Source organism: Centroberyx affinis, unplaced genomic scaffold, assembly GCF_046629955.1.
Source record: "Centroberyx affinis isolate AG114_WGS23_722 - 3 ecotype Tasmania unplaced genomic scaffold, CSIRO-AGI_Caff_v1 ptg002327l_1, whole genome shotgun sequence".
Lineage (NCBI taxonomy): Eukaryota > Metazoa > Chordata > Actinopteri > Beryciformes > Berycidae > Centroberyx > Centroberyx affinis.
In genome coordinates, this window is record NW_027280595.1 from 210,127 (window position 1) to 229,071 (window position 18,945).

Genomic DNA, 18,945 nt, shown 5'->3' on the forward strand with positions numbered 1-18,945 from the left:
ATCCTTATGATTATCATGATATTGATTTCAACCATATCGCCCAGCCCTACTATTACCATTGGGATCATTAGTTATTTCCCCTGTATTAGATGTAACTGCTACAGTCAAAGATGGAGGGGGGGGAGCTTTTCATATTATTTTGCTGGTGGACCGTTCTCTCTGTGGACAGGAGTATTCTGTTAACTGGTTTATTCATGGCAACAGGGAGACTCAGGCGCAGGGTGAATGTAAACAGTGTAATCTGAATACGCTCTTAACCGGAGTATGGCCAATATCCAGGTTACTCTGTGTAGAGGTTAGAGAAACGGGCTCGCACCTGGAAGGAACAAAGACAGTTTTCAGTTAAGGTGTTGGGAGATGTTGTAGGTGGTTTGAATCCCCAGAATGGCTGGGAAATGACAAACACTCCAGTGGAGCTGCTTAGTGGCAGAAATGATAGAAGACTGTGGTGATACTGAGCAGTTTCCAAGTGTGAACGGGTCCAACTGTGAGTGTGAAGCAGGGTGATGCTGATAGAGCGTTGTGCTCAGTCAAGCCTTCCTGCCTAAATAAAAGATTAAAAATGTCACTGTAGATAAGAGCATCTGCTAAATACGTAAATGTAAATGTAAATTGTGTGTGTGTGTGTGTGTGTGTCTTTGCCACTGTGTCCCTCTCTCCCTGCAGTACACTCCAGTCATCCGTGACCATTTAGTGTTTTCAAACAAGCAGCAGACTTTGGTGTGTGTGTGTGTGTCTGTGTGTGTAGAGTAGCCCTTTATATTTGACCGGTTAGGTTTGGGTGTGTTCACATATGTTCTAGAGGAGTTTGACTTGAAGATGGAAAGTAAAGCTCTGTTTTAGTGCAGCATTTGCAAACATTACACACATACACAAATGTTTAAGGCCTCAAAATACTGTATATGTGAAGCTCATGTTGGGGAAAGGTTCAGGACAGCGATTTCATCCAGTCAATCATCCTTACTGGCCTATATGAATTTTGGAGCAAGCCCCTTTGTTGAAAAAAATATGGGGGGAAAAATATACTTTTTTTATGTGGAAAAAATGGAAAAAAGACAAAACATTTTTAAATAAAATGTTCACTGTATGGTCAAAATGCCAGCATTACCAGCCACTATCACCTAAAACAGCGTTAATCCACTAAATCACAATATAAACAAAGACAGTGGCGGGGGACGCTACAGTGCGGTTACGAATTGGGCCTTTAAGAGCCGGGTGCACCCATTGTTAATTCATTGTGTGAGCGCAGTAAGGCAGACAGCTGATAGGCTACCTGGGCTTCTCCTGTTTCACTGTGCAGATGCCGACCGTGAGTCTTCGTTAAAGTTTACCCGAGGTGGCGGATATCACGTATCAGCACTCGACACCGGCTCGCTATGAACTCTGGGAATTCCAGTAGGCATGCCTAGTAGGTCAGGTCAAGTCAAATTTATTTACAAGGTGCTTTTAACAAACAGGTTCGTCACAAAATGCTTTACAGAGCAACTATGGACATAAATACACAGGAGACAAGACTACACACACATCACAAACTCTTATAATACAGGGCTGGAGCTTGTTTATGTGTGTGTGTGTGTGTGTGTGTGTGTGTGTGTTCAGTGGTGTCACATGATGACGTTCAAGTTGAAATTCTCAACCCTGTGCTTTCCAAGATGCAGTTATCTGACATCATGTCAACATGGGGGCCAAACACCGTGAACGCTATACAGTTTTACTTTTAACACGTTTATGATCCTCAAAATGCACTTAAATTTGATTTAGTGCACTTCAAGGATTCTAAATTGTTGTATAAGCAGTGCTTTTTTCTATGTATGTAGGTAATATGCCACAAGTTATGTTTTTATATTTGATTTAATAAGATTACATTTATATCTTGACTGACTAACACTCTCTGCCTGCCTCAGCTCCTTTAATTGTTCCAGCAAAATTACTGAAACAGGCTTCAAAGTTATGGAGTAGTAGTCTATTGTAGACAGAGGTGTGTGTGTGTGTGTGTGTGTGTGTGTGTGTGTGTGTGTGTGTGTGTGTGTGTGTGTGTGTGTGTGTGTGTGTGTGTGTGTGTGTTAGCTTGACTGGCAGTCTTAGATTGACACTCTTGTTTGACACATGCGTGATGTATCTGACACATCCGTGGCACCTGTCAGAGGAAGGACTCCACAGTGATGGGAAGGTGTGTGTGTGTGTGTGTGTGTGTGTGTGTGTGTGTGTGTGTGTATGTGTGTTAGAAAGAAAACATCTGTCTTCATATGAACCGGTACATACAAATGCCTCACAGACTGTTGATAATACTGATAAAACTGTCTGTCTTTAATTACTTTTTGTTGCAGAATTTAATTGTCCGTAGTGCGATGCTCGCAGAGAAGGAAAACTACTATTTTACAGTCTGACAGCAGAGACATCCAATTGTGTAAAAGTCAGCATGGCTAACTTCATGACAGGCCAAGTGATGTGATACTTGATATTGGATTTTATAGCTATAGGTCCACTCTTGCCCTGAAAATGTCCGTCATGCATCTCCTGTAGCTGTATTTATTTAAATCTGTCTCTAATACGTTTTCCCAGTTTTTCTCCGTCTCTTTACATTGATTTCATGTGCGTTGTAGCTGGATTGCGTCCAGACGATGTAGAATTATGATCACAATGCGAGCCTGATCACTTCCAGATCTAGGTTTAAAGATCTGATACAGTAGCAATGTGACCAAAATCAAAATTTCCCCAAAATTAAAAAAAATTAAATTGTAAGTTTAGACGTGTTATTAAATGTGTCTTGCCATGACTGGACGATAAATAAGCTTTACAAGCTTCTGCCAAAAATATAGTTCTGAAGGACTGTAACCACAGAAATGTCTGTAGCTAGCGTTAGCATCCATGGCTACACTGTAGCAGAACTGTAACCATAGCAACGTAAACAATTCTGGTAGATGGCCATTGAGCCTCTAACCAGCAATCAAAGGTTCGGTGCTCTCTGAACACGTTAAAAGTAACATTGTAAAAATCTTCAGGTTTCTAACCTCAGTTAGTTGAGTGTTTGTCTGCAGTAACCAAGCAGTAAAGTCTTTTTACCACAAGATAACTAACCAGCGAATTTGATTAGAAATCAACAAAATCAATGTGACTTCTTGACTGCAGAGTAATATGATTAGATGTGAAACAGCAGTCTGTTATTCAGAAATAACAGACCTCAGAATGCCTTCATTGTCCAATCAGAACTGAGTATTCAACAAAGCATGAACATCACCTCATATCACCTCAGCTCTCCTTTCCACCGAGCAGAAATCCTTTTTGTTTCTAGTACAAACTCAAAGTCTGGAATGCCCCCCCCCCCCCCTCCTACACAGGGCCTGTGATCTCACTCACACACATTGAACACCAGCTCAGCTGCCATTTAAGCTCTAATTTGTGAACGTGTTGAAATCGTCCAGACAGAGCGATACTCCAGATTACTGTTGCATAAGTGTGCTAAACCGACACGAGAACTAATCCACGCTCAGTCCGCTCAGCCTGGTGGGCTGATGATGCCTCAGCCACAAGTAATCAGGCGTGTGTTTCTGAAAATAGCGAGAAGGGAAAAGGGTTTAGGACAAGGAGCGTAGTGCACCCAAAATTATTCAGGGGGCACAAATTCTCACAAATGTGTCCACAATGCAAACCATTAGAGAACATAGATAATAAAATGTATGAAATGTATGAAAGGGGCTTATAACAAAAATGAATATATCACTGGAAAGCTCTTGTTGCTGGTGGTTTTGGGTAATGGCCAAGGTCTACTCGAATTCCCTGTTATGTGAAAGGAGAGATTATGTATTGAGTTTCAGTGGATGTTTTCGTGATTTGCTCCAGTTTGAGCAGTGCTGAAGGTGTTATAGAAATGTGAAATGGTCTCGATTTACGCTAAATACGCAAAATCAGGTCAGTTTTTACACAATATTGCTACTTACATCTTGCTTGCTCGGGCAAATCGATAAAAACTGACCCCAGCAACAGTGGAGTGCCCATAGGCCCTATAGGATTTTGATCAGAACTGATCAGTAGGATGGAAAATGATGGTCAAAAATGACTGGAGTGTGTGCTTTAAATCCACTGTTACAGTTTGTATTTGAGGCATTTAGCGAGAGCAGAGGGACATATAATGAGTGCAGCAGTAGAAAGAGCTTCAGTTCTTAGAAAGTAAGATTTGTAAGACATGGTGTCATTGTATTTAAATGATGAGGATAGTATGGTCAATACCTTTAAGGCACTGTTTCAAGTGCATTATGCATGCATACACACACACACACACACACACTAAACAAACTTACATCCATCATTCCCACACTCACCTACACACATATCCATCCATCACTCTCTCCGCTGGGCCACATAAGCCCCCCATCAGATGAATATATAAAGCAACATGTTGAAACACGTTGCTGCTGCTGGAGGAAAACCTGTTATCTGCAAAACCTCAGCTTTTCAGGAATGTAGGAAAACACCCTTTTTTCAGATGGATGATCATGTATTTTTTTTAAATTGTTATCATAGGTTTTGACGGTCATGAAACTTTCCCAAACTATAAAGAAGCATGTAACCCTCTGGATAAGAGCATCAGCCAGCTGCTTAAAATGTAACATACGAGTAAAAACCTGAAAATCGACAGAAGTGGAGTTGCCAGTTGTTTTTGTTTTCATTGACAGCAGTGATATTTTTCTCATTTTAACATCCCTCCCAGTCAGTCTCTCCACAGTAGCTGCTGTCACTGAGACAGATGACTGGGCGTCCAGCAATTGCATTGTAATCAAATAGCCTGGATCTTAATCTGGGCCGGGGGAAAGTAATATCGTAGGAGTTAGAAAGTCTGGCAGTGTACACTGCATACCAGGCATTTTTAAATGCTGATTTCACCAAAAACAGGCACTTTTAAAGGCGTGAGCCTCACTTGAAGGGGAGAAGTACTTCAGCTTTGAAATTTTGAAACAAAATATGAAGGCCAGCTTCATGTCACTTGTTATGATGCTGCTTTCTTGGCCAGATCTCTATTGAAAAAGTGTTTTTTTTTATTTTTTATTAGACTACCTGTATAAATGAAGATGAATTAAAGATAACAATATTGAGTGGCACCAACCAAGTACTTAAGTTTCCTATTATTTCTTAAGGTGTACAATAGTTTCTTTTCATTGTGTGCATTTTGTGAGAGAAAGAAGGGATATTTTTCAAATGATGGATCTCACATTTTGGAACAAAACTCCAGTTTGTTGCAGCATTACACCACAACAGTGTTCTGCAACAGGTATCCACCAAAACAAGGAGATGAAAAGACATTGAACACCATAAATATGTTTCTGTTTTCATGGGTGCTGGTTGTGTAAAAGGCTGTTTAACAAAGAGGGAAAGTAGGCTATGCTAGTCATAATAACCAGTGTTGTCCGCCTTATCAAGGTACTGTGATCTACTGTACAAGTAAACAAGGCAACAAAGCTTATTTGGCATGTATGATGAAGGCAGATATTTTTGAGTGTGCTTCCCTTATCCTTTTATATCACACGCACCCACACACACACACACACACACCCGCCTCTGTGGCTCATGCCTCCAGGCCACGGTGCAGTCCAGATTAGCTCTGGATGTGAACATGAATCATGCCTGGATGTGTTTGTGAGAGCAGAGGAGCAAAAAACAAAGGAACGAACAAAGGAACACAAGAGGAAGCACATGGAACAATGTACTGCAGTCTCAGAAGGCTTGTGGTTGCAGAGAACATTTGAGTTTTGTTTGAAAATAAAATACTCACCGTTTAAAAAAGTAAAAAAAAATTGCTGGCATGAAAGTAAAGCTCACTATTGTATATTATTGAAGTTATTAGCTCTCTCTATCTCTTTAATTATAAGATAGCAACATTTTAGAGGATGTAATTGAGAGGATATATTGCATTTTTGAATGAAACCCATCGTTTACATTTACATTACAGTGACTTACAGTGAGTGCAACAGTAGAGAAAGCTTTAAAGGTTCAGTGCAATGAGAACTGCATTGCTCAGTTTCATGGTATAATTTAACAGAGGACTTGTTATTGTAAAGTTTCCCAAATTTTCATAACTGTCAGCATTGTGGAAATGTGACTAACACACTGAGGGAAAACTCAACAGAATCAAACATTCCAATCTACTTCCTGGTGTAAATGATGTCACCTACACCTAGGATTTAATGAATGCTCTGATTGGTCGACAGTATGCATTATTGTCCCATAGTCTGTGTGTCATTAATTCCTGAGATAACCTTTGATACTGCTGGTACACAAACATCGACTTCTATCACACAAATTACTGCTGTGTCATTAATAATACATTCCCAAGCATTGTGGACTGTGGGTTGGTGCCAACATTTTTTCGTTAGTATGTTTATGTATGTTACACAGCTTAGTTACTTTCCATGTAACTTCTTAAACACGCACAGATTTAAACAATTTTTTTTATACTTTATTGTGTCGTAATTACAATGTAGCAGTAATCATATTCCACATTCAATACATTCATATCTTCAGACACTTTTTTTTTAAAAATATATATATTCATTTCCCCCCACAGGTTATTCAGCCTGGAGGGAAAATAAAGGAAAAGAAAAGATAGCAAACAGACAATCAAACAAAGAAAGACTCAAATTCCACAATATACAACAAGAAAAAACATAAATAAATAAATAAATAAATAAACACGCACAGATTTAAGGTAACTAAACCAACATTATCATCTGTGTGGTTGGCAGCAGACTGAATATTTAGTTATGTAAACATTTCTCAGATTTTATCAGGTTTAACTCAACCAATGAGATTATTTCTGCCTCCCGGAAATGTTTAAAACTCCAATTTATGTATAGCCATGTGGAAATCTACAAAACATGCATGTGTTGACTGCAAAATTCAATACGTCCATATTTCTAAACAGATGTTTGAGACACATTGTCATCACTGGCTTTGCATCCGTCAAACATTAAAATCTCATTCCCCATGTTTCCTTGTCTGTGAAAGACACTTACCAGAGAGAACATCATTTCTATTGCTGTGATCGCATTGGAGAGCAAACTTGTGGGTTATTTCTCAACAGTGATGAAAGTTGGTGATTTAACACTGAAGATGTCTCCAGCTGTGATGAATGTCTCCACATGTTGTTTGAATTTCACAAAGTGATGTAAACGCTTTGTGTTTTGACAGAGTTGAACATGGAGTACAATCCATCAGACCATCCGCGGGCCAGCACCATATTCCTCAGCAAATCCCAGAACGATGGTGAGTAGCTCTGATTTATCGGGTTTGACTGATGTATTTGTTTTTATATATATATATATATTTTTTTTATTGAGAATCGAATAACATGACAAGGGTCAGAATTCAAGATATTGAACATCGGTCTTCAAAAATCCTTATCGTTTGAACTCTATGCTCTTTACCTCATTTATGTAATTAGACCTATGGTTTCTGTTATCCTATTCGGTTTGTCAGCTTGATTTTTGTTATGTTTTATTCTTTGTTTCTTTCGAGGTAAGAAGCTGCATAACCCTTGTCTTTCCAGCACCATGCACTCTCAGTTTTCCAGCTTGCTTTGAATTGATTGTACTTGGGAAATAGAAAAATACATGCTCCAAAAACAATTCATACATATTTGACCCCAGAGGATGGTACAAGAAAGTGTTACTTAAATCACTTATTTCCTTGTGTTCCTTGATAGAAGACAAAATAACGATAACTACAACACAAAGCACAATAAAAATGCAATGAAATGATCATAGGATATACATGGCACTAGCTACATTGTCTTAATACTGGCCACGTCTTAATTTGTTCAGAAGTAGTCTCATTTCATTTTTAAATAGCTGTGGCAGGTATGAAAGTCTGGGAAAGGAAGATTTGATTGTTTCCAGTTCTAAAAAGTTAGTGAATTTCACAAAAAGTTGCAAATCTTATGGAAAAATAATGATACACACGTGACCACACTTTGTTCATTGTGATATTTGTTCTTATGAGGAATAATCTTCACCTGGCCTAGTTTGACATACTGCACCGCCATTATCAGCATACAGTACATCACATTAAACACTGACCAAAATCTTCAAATGCAGTCAAGAAAATTAAAGTTAAAATTAAAATTAAGGTCTGGAAAAAGTCTGGGATTTTGAAATTGGGTAAATGTGTCGGAGCCCTGATCTCAGACCAGCTTCCTTTGTCTCTGGCTGATGTCTGGTAATTTATGCGTTTGCCCCGAGGCGTCTAACTGGGAGCTTTAGCATCCTGTGGGGGTTCAGTCATACTGTGACAGTCTGTGTTTATCCAGAGGAAATATTAGCATGTTTCTAAGAATGATAAATGCCACAGCATGCTTATGGTTTTCTTAAGAGGCCTGGGGAACAAACAAGATGACAAAATGGATGGAAACCATATCTGATGATACCATATCTTGCCTCTTTTATTTAATCATTAGCATCATACTCATTCATCCTTAAGATGTTATTGTATTTCATCATCATATATGATGCCTTTTTTGCATAAGCTGATGTGCTTCTCCATGCAAAGAATCTGTATGTAGTGTCAGAGCTCTTGATGTGCTGATTGTATTCCTATTATCAGCCCACTTCCCCATGTTTTATTTCATTTTATCATATTTCATTTCTTTCTTTCCCTTCATATATGTATTCTATATACATTTGCTCCATTTATTCGACTTAAAATGTTTTGTCTTGTCTCTCCTATTTCAGAAATGGAATAGAAACTTAGACACACAAAAAAAAAATCAGATACGGTTTCTGACATCTGAATGATGAATGAATGAGCATGACACTTTCTCTCTTAGATGTAAAATAAAGTGTTTTTTTTTGTTGTTGTTGCTTTTTCTTTCTAATATTTAGTCTTAAATTGTGTAATAGCCCAAATGTTGGTAATCCTCATGGTTTTAGTTCCTTCCGCAAACAAGTTGGCATCATTAGAGATAGCTGTCTACTGTTTGTTCTCTACTGATCTGCATTGTGGACGTGTGAATTTGTCCCCTTCCAAAAATTGTGGCTGCATTACGCCCCTAAATTAAATGGCTGTTTTATACTGAGCAAAGGTTGACAACTGCTTCTGAAATGCAATATGCTTTAGCAAGTAAACTGCTTTTATTACTTTGTGAGAATCAGTGGTTGTGAGTACTGTAAACTGAATAAGCAGATGGCTTTTCGGTTCCTCTTTTTTCAGAGGTGCCCAACAGGAACGGTGAGTAGTCATGAGTGTGTTTTGTCTCCTCCTAGTGGCTTAACTGCGCCTTTTCTTCCTGTCTGCTCTCTGGGTGTTTGTGCCTTCCAACCTGCTTCTAATGCTGTGGTTTCTCAACATCTATAAAACGCTTTCTGTTGCAAATAGCTGTTTTTGTTGCAAATACCTGATAAAGTGAAGCGTGTTAACCCTATGCTGTTTTTTGTTGTAACAGTGTGTGCTTCTGTTGGATAACTGATTGGTCTTGTAATTTTCTGTCTTTTTGCTGCTGTCAATGCAGTTGAAACTAAATTGATTTGTTGTAATACCTCTCTTTCTTTCTCTAGTGCGAGAAAAACGAAAGAGCCTCTTCATCAATAATGTAAGTGTTTTGATTGTTTCTGTTTTATCCTGTCTCCAAATCTAAATCCTTAATATGTTAAGCACTGACTCAGTCTCATTTTTCGTTCCTGTTTGATCAAATGAAAAGCTGACTCCCAACATACTGTAGTTGTATAATTTGTTTGAAATTTCCGCCACCAATCATGTTACACTTTTTTTTTTCAAATGGTGGCTATCTAATTTTGGTACAAAACTCTTCATGTCCTCCCAATGACGATGCATCATTGTATTATTTTACAAGTTAACACATATTGTGGAATCAAAGGTAACATCTTATGTCTTTGTGTATGTCATGAACAATCATCTAACTCCCATTCCATGCCTGTGGTCGTGTTTCATTACAACACGTATAATATAATAAACGTATAGTATAAGAATGAACATAACATTTCTCATTTCTCATTTGCACAGCATATTAAAATTGAAATAATTCCCATTAATTGATTGCTCTCAGTTATAATCCATAAACTTTAATGTTATTCTGGCTGAAGTTCCCTTGTTGTCAAATGGGTGTTGATATTAATATGCATGCTTTACTGTATAGCTGAAAATGTAAACCATCACATGCTTGGGTTGCATGTCGTTGATTCTCGTTCCCCTGTGCATGACACCCTTGCATGGTTCATTTGGGTCAGACAAAAACATGTACACTCTAATAACAGTCACTCTGTGTGTGTGTGTGTGTGTGTGTGTGTGTGCGTGCGCAGCATGGAACGGCTAGGCGGAAACACAGCTCCTGCTCCACCATCTTCCTAGACGACAACACAGTCAGCCAGCCCAACCTCAAATACACCATCAAATGGTGAGCACACACAGACCGCATCAAAAAATATCACAAAGAAATATAACTGAATCTGATATATTTTTTATCTACGGACTTCACTGTCAAGATCTGTCATTCAGTTACTCCACACATAGAATAAGATCTGACAACTCATTGTTTTACTTTCATAGTGATGCTATTATTATTGTTAGTAGCAGCAGCAGTAGCAGTAGTATTACTAATAGCAGTAGTAATAGTGGTAGTAGTACAAGTAGCTAGTAGCCAGTGGTGGAATGTAACTAAGTGCATTTACTCAAGTACTGTACTGTAAGTACAATTTAGAGGTACTTGTACTTTACTTGAGTATTTCCATTTCATGCTACTTTATACTTCTACTCCACTACATTTCAGAGGGAAATTGAACTTTTTACTCCACTACATTTATTTGACAGCTTTAGTTACTAGTTACTTTGCAGATTTAGATTATTAATACAAATTATAAATCAACTAATAAATTATGATATATTTTTATAGGTTAAGCTACCCAGCAGTATATAAAGTAATTAAAATTAGCTCCACCTTTACCAGCTGCAACATTAAAGTGATGAACACATTAATGCATCAATAATTATAGTCCAATAACATGATATATATGATTCTGAAATGGGCCATTCTGCATAATGACTACTTTTACTTTTGATACTTTAAGTATATTTTGATGTTAATACTTTTGTACTTTGACTTAAGTAAGATTTTGAATGCAGGACTTTTACTTGTAACAAAGTATTTTTACACTGTGGTATTGCTACTTTTACTTAAGTCAAAGATCTGAATACTTCTTCCACTACTGGTAGTAGCCTACCAGTAGTAATACTTCCAGTAGTAGTAGTTGCATTTGTATGTTTTGTTGTCATGCTGTTAGTGGAGCGAGCCTTCCTTTTATTATAGCTCAGCAAATATATTTTGTTCCTTTTATTCAGCAATATTTGTTTGTAAAGAAAAGTATTCTACAATAAAAGTTATGTTTTTCCACCCTATTCTCTTTACAGTGTAGCACTGGCGATTTACTACCATATAAAAAACAGGTGAGGATCCTCAATCATTTTCAAGAGCTTCTTAAAATGTAGTTTTCAGGTAGTTGCAGTAGACATCTGTAAATCTCATAATGTGAATATTCGATGATGCACACTGCCCATATGCTCTGTAAATCCCATAATGGGAATATAGACAGTGATGCACATTTACACATTCTGCATACATGCTCTTTGTGCTAGACTGTGAATTTGTAAATCTTTAAACTGCAGCCATCATTGCGAGAATCCTTTCCAGCAATGATGTCCTTTCCATCAAAAATGTTCTTTCCAGAATTTTTTGTTCTGCATAATATCATTATATACTTTATTACCTTGTTATTCATATCCTTAAGTACCTTTTTACTCTTTATCCACCAACATACACCTTCCTTCTTTGCTGCCGCAGTCACCCAGTTTCCCCTCGGGGAGCAATAAAGTTAATCTCATCTTATCGTAAAGAGTTTGATGATGGAGTGAAGTCGACTTTGACCGCTCTGTTACTGTCTTGTTCCAGGGACATGGATGGAGGAATGCTGTTAGATATCTTCGATGAGAAGCTTCACCCTCTCTCGGTAAGACTTCCAATCTCATCTGTTTGCACTTTTGCCCAAATACCTCTTTGCTCTCTTTTTGCTCATCCATTGTATCTGCCACCATTTTCATTTTTAACTGTGTTGGGATTGATTTTTCGCAATTGTACTGTATCAGTGTTGTCATTGTGTTTTTATTGTGCCTTGCTGCAAGCTGAATTTCCCTCGTGGACAATAAAGTGAACTGAACTTATGTATGAAGTTCAGTGATTTACTCAGGCTCATCTCTCCTCACCTCCCTCCATACCTCCTTTCCTTCCTTCCTTCCTTAACTCCTCTCCTTGTTCCTCAATCTTCTCCTCTCATCCTCCTTTGCTCCCTCCCTTCACCTTTTTCCTTTTCCCTCCCTCATCTTTCTTTCCTCCAACCATTCCTCTGCTCTCTCATTTCCCTCACTCCCTCCTCTGCACCCTCCGTCTTTCCTTCCCTCATCTCCTTTCCTACCTCCTTTCCTGTTTCACCCTCCTCCCCCCTGCCTTTGTTCTTTTATCTCGTCCTCTCTCCCTCCTCATCTGTCCTCCTTTCTCATCTTCTCCCTCCCTCATTTACTTCTTCCTTAATGTTTTCCTCCCTCCTCTCCACCTTCCTTGCTCCCTCGCTCCACTCCTCCTTTCCTCTGCTCTCACCTCCCTGTCTTTCCCTCCTCTACTACTCTTTACCTTTCTCCTCCCCTCCCTTCCCTCTTTCCTCCCCTCTCCTACGTCCTTCATTTCCTTCATTCTTAATCTTCTCCTTCCTTGTTCGCCCCTCTCCTCACTCCCTTCACTCCTCTCCTCATGTCTTTCCCTCCTTCTGTCCTTTCCTGTCCTCACTGACTGTCTTCCTATCCTCTCATCTTCTCTTCCCTCCAAACCTGTCTCCCTCTTCTTTTCCTATACCTTACTCCCTCCTCTCCTCCCTCTATCATCCCTTCATCCCCTTTTCCCTCACCTCGCTATCTCCCTCCTGTCCTCCCTTCCTCTCTTCACTTCTCTTTCTTTCTTTGCTATTTTTACCCTTATTTGTGACATTTTTTTGGCTATATTTCTGGCTTTTTTTTTGTGTTGCTATATTCTATATATATATATATTTTTTTTTGTTGTTGTTATTTTTACCCTTATTTGACTCTTTTTAACATTCAATATTTGATATGTTTCTTTATTTTTCTCATGCCTACTACATAGTTGTTGCTTGCCTTGTCCTAAGAATTTCATTGTTCAGAATGACCTTGTGTTATACTGTGCATTTGATAAATAAAACACTTTGACCTCTCTCCTTCCTTCCCTCCCTCTCCTTCCTTCCAGAAATCTGAAGTGCCGTTGGACTACGACCAACACGATCCGGAGCAGAAGCAGATCTACCGGTTCGTCAGGACGTTGTTCAGCGCCGCCCAGCTCACTGCTGAGTGTGCTATCGTCACACTGGTAATTACCCCCCCCTCCACCCACCCACACACAAACACACACACACACACACACACACACCGCCACTTGCCTTGAAATGAGAATGATGTCTTGAAATGGAGGAGACACAAAGTAGTTTGACATTGAATGACGACCCAGGTTCAATTCCGAACACATGTTAATACGTTTTCTACTGTGAGTGAAGTTCTAATTTTAAGCAACGTCTTTCTTAATTACCAAAACCTTAACCTAACCTTAAGCTTAACCTGAACTGAAGTTGTTTTACTTGCCTAAACCTTTCACAATGGCGTGTCCAATTCAAGCTATTGTTGCATAATCCTATAATAGTGGAGGAACATAACATTCACATCATTTGTGTCCACAACACATGGTCTGTGTTTCAGAGCTCATGCTCATTTCACAAAAGTTTATGACACTGTTTTGGGAGTTTTTGCACTCTTCCCAGAGATCACTTGGCAATAAAACACTGGCTGCGTTTACATGCACAGGGACTTTCACCATTCTCAATGCATGTAAACATCATCACTTCTTTCCCCTGAATTAGTATTAACCTGAGTGAAATAGAGAGGAGGTGGCTGGTGGCCAAACCTTTTCATACTTTTTTACTGGCGTTCTATCTGTGGGTGGGACACCGCAGGTAGACAAATATTCTCTTAACTTATTTATTCATGGAAACAGGGATACTTAATTGCAGGGTATCAAAGGTGTGTGTAAACAGCTTGACCGGACTATGGCTGGGTTACTCCATGTATTCCTTGGATTTTCAGCTCATACAGTTTGAGTTTCTGTAGGTGGCGCTCTCTTCTTTGTCTGTTCGGCCATGGTGGCTGTCGCCGCTCATGCTAACTACCCAGTTCTTCTTCTGTTTATTCCAAACAAACTGCTGTTGCTGCTGCCAGAAATGTAAAATGCAGGACTTTTCAGTGACTGCACGCATTTCCTAACCCCTAACACTGTCCTCACTCTTACCCTCACCTAAACCTGACCCCAATTTAAAATCCTAACCCTAAAATCCAAACCCTAATAGCTACAGTTTCCACCCGTTTGGGGAATACGGAATAGTCCCTTAATGAAGTGCAAGAGGTCCCGTTCCTTAATGAGTCAATATGTGATTTGTTCTGTATTTTCCTACTTGATTGATGAAAATTATAAATAAATAACAAAATAAATACCACAATCAAAACTGAAGCTGGCAGTGTACTTGCTCACTCTGTGTGTGGCCTGATAGGGAGGAAGATGCCATTTTGAAATCTCAGTCCAACTCCCGCTGCCATCCAGCTTGCGAGTCCGTACCGAAAGTTGGATGGCAGCAGGAATCGGACTGATATTTAAAAATGGCCTCTTCCTCCCCTTCAAGCTCTCTTGTCAAATGCAAGAGATTGTAAAAATATTGCTTGAATGTGAAGCCAAATATCGGTGGCTTGACAGTGTGGGACTGAATTAATACAAGGTGAACTGCAAAATATAAGCAGTAGTATAAGCAATTTCACAATTTCTGTCACCACATGCATCATAGAAGCTGAAACGGTAATGACATTACAGTTGTCTGATTTTATTCTATGTTTGGAATATAATCTGAATCTGGAATCTATTCTTCATTTTAATGCCACTGTTGTAAAACTCCCTACAAAGGGAGGGCCATGCCCTCTTTTCATCCATGAAGAGCCATGTTAAAATGATTTCACCCCAAAGTATGTTGAGCAGCAAATACGATACAGGTCACCAGAAGTGAGCATTTAAAAGCTTTTCTAAAAGTCTCCTCTAGGGGGAGCAGAGCCCATTCCCCACTAGTAAGTTATGTGCTCCTTATTTTCATTTGATAAAAGTGGCAGCCCTAGCAATAATGGGATTATTCATCTTTGCAGTGTTAGTTTCAACTGTGTATTGTGAGCAAAAAGTATTTTTAATATCCTGGAGAGGTCACTGACCCCAAATGTGGCTATTACATTTTTTTATTTGGTCATAATCTTTACTTCATATTGTAAACGAGGACTAAAGACACACTGCCTGCAATCTTCCTGGAACAAAGCAAAGTCCAGTAAACCCCTCCCTCTTCTTCCTGGTCTCAGATACAGCGAGTTCCATTCTGTCCAGATATGTCCTGTTCCCTCCCCTTTCACAGATCTACCAGTGTAAAGATGGGTGTAAACAACATGTTGTGAAGTGCAAGAGGTGACAAACCCATTCACTGCAGATCAGCAAACGAACATGAGAGAAAGGAACAGATTTTTAGTTTGAATCGGAGCACAACTTTTACCTGTTGAGAGGAAGTGAATCTATCTGGCATTCACTGTCACTGAGAAGTGAAATGGCGCAGCAAGGAATTCAGCTGGACGGGGCAAAATTCTGCTGTTCGATCTGTCTGGATCTACTGAAGGATCCGGTGACTATTCCCTGTGGGCACAGCTACTGCATGAGCTGTATTAAAAGCTGCTGGGATGAAGAGGATCAGAAGAAAATCCACAGCTGCCCCCAGTGCAGACAGACCTTCATACCAAGGCCTGATCTGGTGAAAAATACTGTGTTAGCAGAGTTACTGGAGGAACTGAAGAAGACAGGACTCCAAGCTGCTCTTCCTGATCGCTGCTATGCCGGACCTGGAGATGTGGCCTGTGATGTCTGCACTGGGAGAAAGCTAAAAGCCCTCAAGTCCTGTCTGGTGTGTCTGGCCTCTTACTGTGAGCAGCACCTCCAGCCTCACTATGATGCAGCTCCATTAAAGAAACACAAGCTGGTTGAAGCCACTGTGAAGATTCAGGAGAACTTCTGCTCTTGTCATGACGAGGTGATGAAGATTTTCTGCCGTACTGATCAGCAGTGTATCTGTTATCTCTGCTCCATGGATGAACATAAAGGCCACGACACAGTCTCAGCTGCAGCAGAAAGGACTGAGAGGCAGAAAGAGCTTGGGGTGAGTCGGCAAAAAATCCAGCAGAGAATCCAGGACAAAGAGAGAGATATGAAGGTGCTTCAACAGGAGGTGGAGGCTATCAATCTCTCTGCTGATAAAGCAGTGAAGGACAGTGAGAAGATCTTCACTGAACTGGTCCGTCTCATTGAGAAAAGAAGCTCTGATGTGAAGGAGCAGATCAGATCCCAGCAGAAAGTGGAAGCGAGTCGGGCCGAAGAACTTCAGGAGAAGCTGAAGCAGGACATTGCTGAGCTGAGGAGGAAAGACGCTGAGCTGGAGCAGCTCTCACACACAGAGGATCACATCCATTTTCTACACAATTACACCTCGCTGTCAAGTCTCAGTGAATCTACAGACTTACCCAGCTCCAATATCCATCCTCTGCGATACTTTGAGGATGTGACTGCAGCTGTGTCAGAGGCCAGAGATAAACTACAGGCCATTCTTACAGAGGAATGGCCCAAGATCTCATGGACAGTGACTCAAGTGGATGTTTTACTGCCACAACCAAGAGAGCCCAAGACCAGAGCTGAATTCTTACAATATTCACGTCAAATCACACTGGATCCAAACACAGCAAATACAAATCTGTCATTATCTAAGGGGAACAGAAAAGCAACATTAATGGGAGCAGAACAGTTATATTCTAGTCACCCAGACAGATTTATTGAATGGTGGCAGGTCCTGAGTAGAGAGGGTCTGACTGGACGTTGTTACTGGGAGGTGGAGCACAGAGGACAAGTCTCAATAGCAGTCTCATATAAGGATATTAGCAGAACAAGGAAGACTGACGAATGCAAATTTGGATGCAATGTCAAGTCTTGGGCATTAGATTGTTTCAAAAGTTATCAATTCAGATATAACAATATCAAAACTCCCATCCCAGTCACCAGGTTCTCCAGAGTAGGAGTGTACCTGGATCACAGAGCAGGTATTCTGTCCTTCTACAGCGTCTCTGAAACCATGACTCTCCTGTACAGAGTCCAGACCACATTCACTCAGCCCCTCTATCCTGGACTTTGGCTTCCAAACTCTAAGGGAGACACTGCTGAGTTGTGTAAGCTGAAGTAGATGGGAGTTATTAAAGTGGTAACGTGTGCGTTTGTGTTTTTCTATCTGATCCCGCGATTTTCTGTTGGTGGCGCTCTTTTCTTTGTCTGTTCAGCCATGGTGGTTGAATCACAATTATGTTATATCAATAAGTGATGGAAAGTAGCCAAACAAACATTTATTCATATGAAAACATAACTGTTGTGTGGTTTATATAGTTCCTTCATAGCATTGACATACTTTAACATATTGATTGTGTGGATGAAGTGAATATTTAGATGGAAAGATTGAACAAGAGTCCTTTACGAGGTTTTAGTGATTGGATGTGTGAACAAAGTGAATGTTTACAAGAATAAATAAAGTATTTCCAAGAATGAACACAGTATTTCTTCTGTATCCATTCCAAGAAATTTATCAATCCTGGTTCCTGCTGAAGAAAATTTGAAATTAATACAAAAGCATAACCGAATTTCCCCTGAAACACAAAGAAGCGCAGACTTGATGTGTAGAGCAGATGTGGAACTAAAGCTAAAATTACTCCCAAGCACCACTGTTACCAAAGAAGATGCAATAGTTCAAATGGAAAGAATGAAGGACAATCCTATTGTTAATTTAACTGGTTAAATATATGAATTACGTGAATGTTTAGATGGAAAGACTGAAGGAAGTCTAAGTGGATAACACAAAGTCTACTTCGCCAATGAATCTCTATCCTTGCAACTTTCTGTACTGAAACAGCTTTGTCATGGAGGACTAAGCTTGCAACATCAAAGTTTTGAATCACTTGCTTGAATAAACAGAGTAAAAGTATGAAGAATTAATTTTATCCTTCCCAGGCCAAGTTTAGAAATTTCATAAAGTGTCTGGAAAACTTTTGTTCAGTCCTGACACAAATATGATGGTTGTCATTAAGAATAAACTTCAAAAGGATATGGCCTAGTCGACGGTCAAATTGCCCAGCCACTATCAGAATATTTATATTTCACATTGAACTGACCGAAATCTTCAGTAAATTAAGGTTTGGAAAAAGTAGTGAATATTGAGACCGAATGTGTAACCTTGAATAAAATGTAGTGTGAATATCATAGAGGTTAGTTTATAAATCAAGATCCTTCTCTCATTCCTGATATTTATTTCTGCTTGTATTCCACACCACACATCCATACTTATTTCAATTTCAGTTTAGTTTAAGTTAGTTTTGAATGTGGGTTTGGTGGTTGTAGTTACATTTTTATTTTGTTTTTACAAATGCTTCATTTTAGTTTAGTTTTTATTTACTTTAAGGTGTAATTTTAGTACTTGGGTAGGCGTATGTTACGTGACTTCATGGTATGAATCACCCACCGAGTTTGAATGCCAGGGAGTTTCCCAGCACTAACTGATGAAGCCAGAAATGATGAAGCCTCTCGGATGAGTGGCAAAACGTATTCAACTCTTAATTTTAAGTCCAGTGTATTTTGTTTCATTTTTTTTTGTACATCTTACTACCTGGATGACTGAAATGACTCTACACAGACATTTTGGTAGGGTTAGTATTTTTAGTGGTATAATAACAGAA

The 18,945-nt window shown here is 39.4% G+C and overlaps 2 protein-coding genes across 7 annotated transcripts in view; both read left to right on the plus strand.

Annotated features, from left to right (window-relative positions):
• Positions 1-18,945, plus strand: part of LOC139655784 (cyclin-Y-like) — a 56,181-nt gene that overhangs the window by 11,774 nt on the left and 25,462 nt on the right. The window contains exons 2-10 of one of the 6 annotated variants that reach the window (XM_071533153.1): positions 7,183-7,257; positions 9,141-9,145; positions 9,201-9,216; positions 9,543-9,577; positions 9,839-9,862; positions 10,305-10,399; positions 11,410-11,445; positions 11,948-12,005; positions 13,307-13,426. In XM_071533153.1, coding sequence (XP_071389254.1) covers positions 7,183-7,257; positions 9,141-9,145; positions 9,201-9,216; positions 9,543-9,577; positions 9,839-9,862; positions 10,305-10,399; positions 11,410-11,445; positions 11,948-12,005; positions 13,307-13,426 — 464 coding nt within the window. Of the gene's footprint in view, positions 1-7,182; positions 7,258-9,140; positions 9,146-9,198; positions 9,217-9,542; positions 9,578-9,838; positions 9,863-10,304; positions 10,400-11,409; positions 11,446-11,947; positions 12,006-13,306; positions 13,427-18,945 lie in introns of all 6 variants that reach the window. The other 5 variants (XM_071533152.1, XM_071533151.1, XM_071533149.1 and 2 more) reach the window with 5 other exon arrangements.
• Positions 15,735-17,408, plus strand: LOC139655775 (tripartite motif-containing protein 16-like). Its single transcript, XM_071533139.1, has one exon. The coding sequence runs from the start codon at positions 15,735-15,737 to the stop codon at positions 17,406-17,408; it is 1,674 nt and encodes a 557-aa protein (XP_071389240.1).

Coding starts and splice junctions, on each gene's coding strand:
- LOC139655775 (XM_071533139.1), top strand. CDS start 15,735: ATGGCGCAGCAAGGAATTCAGCTGGACGGGGCAAAATTCTGCTGTTCG.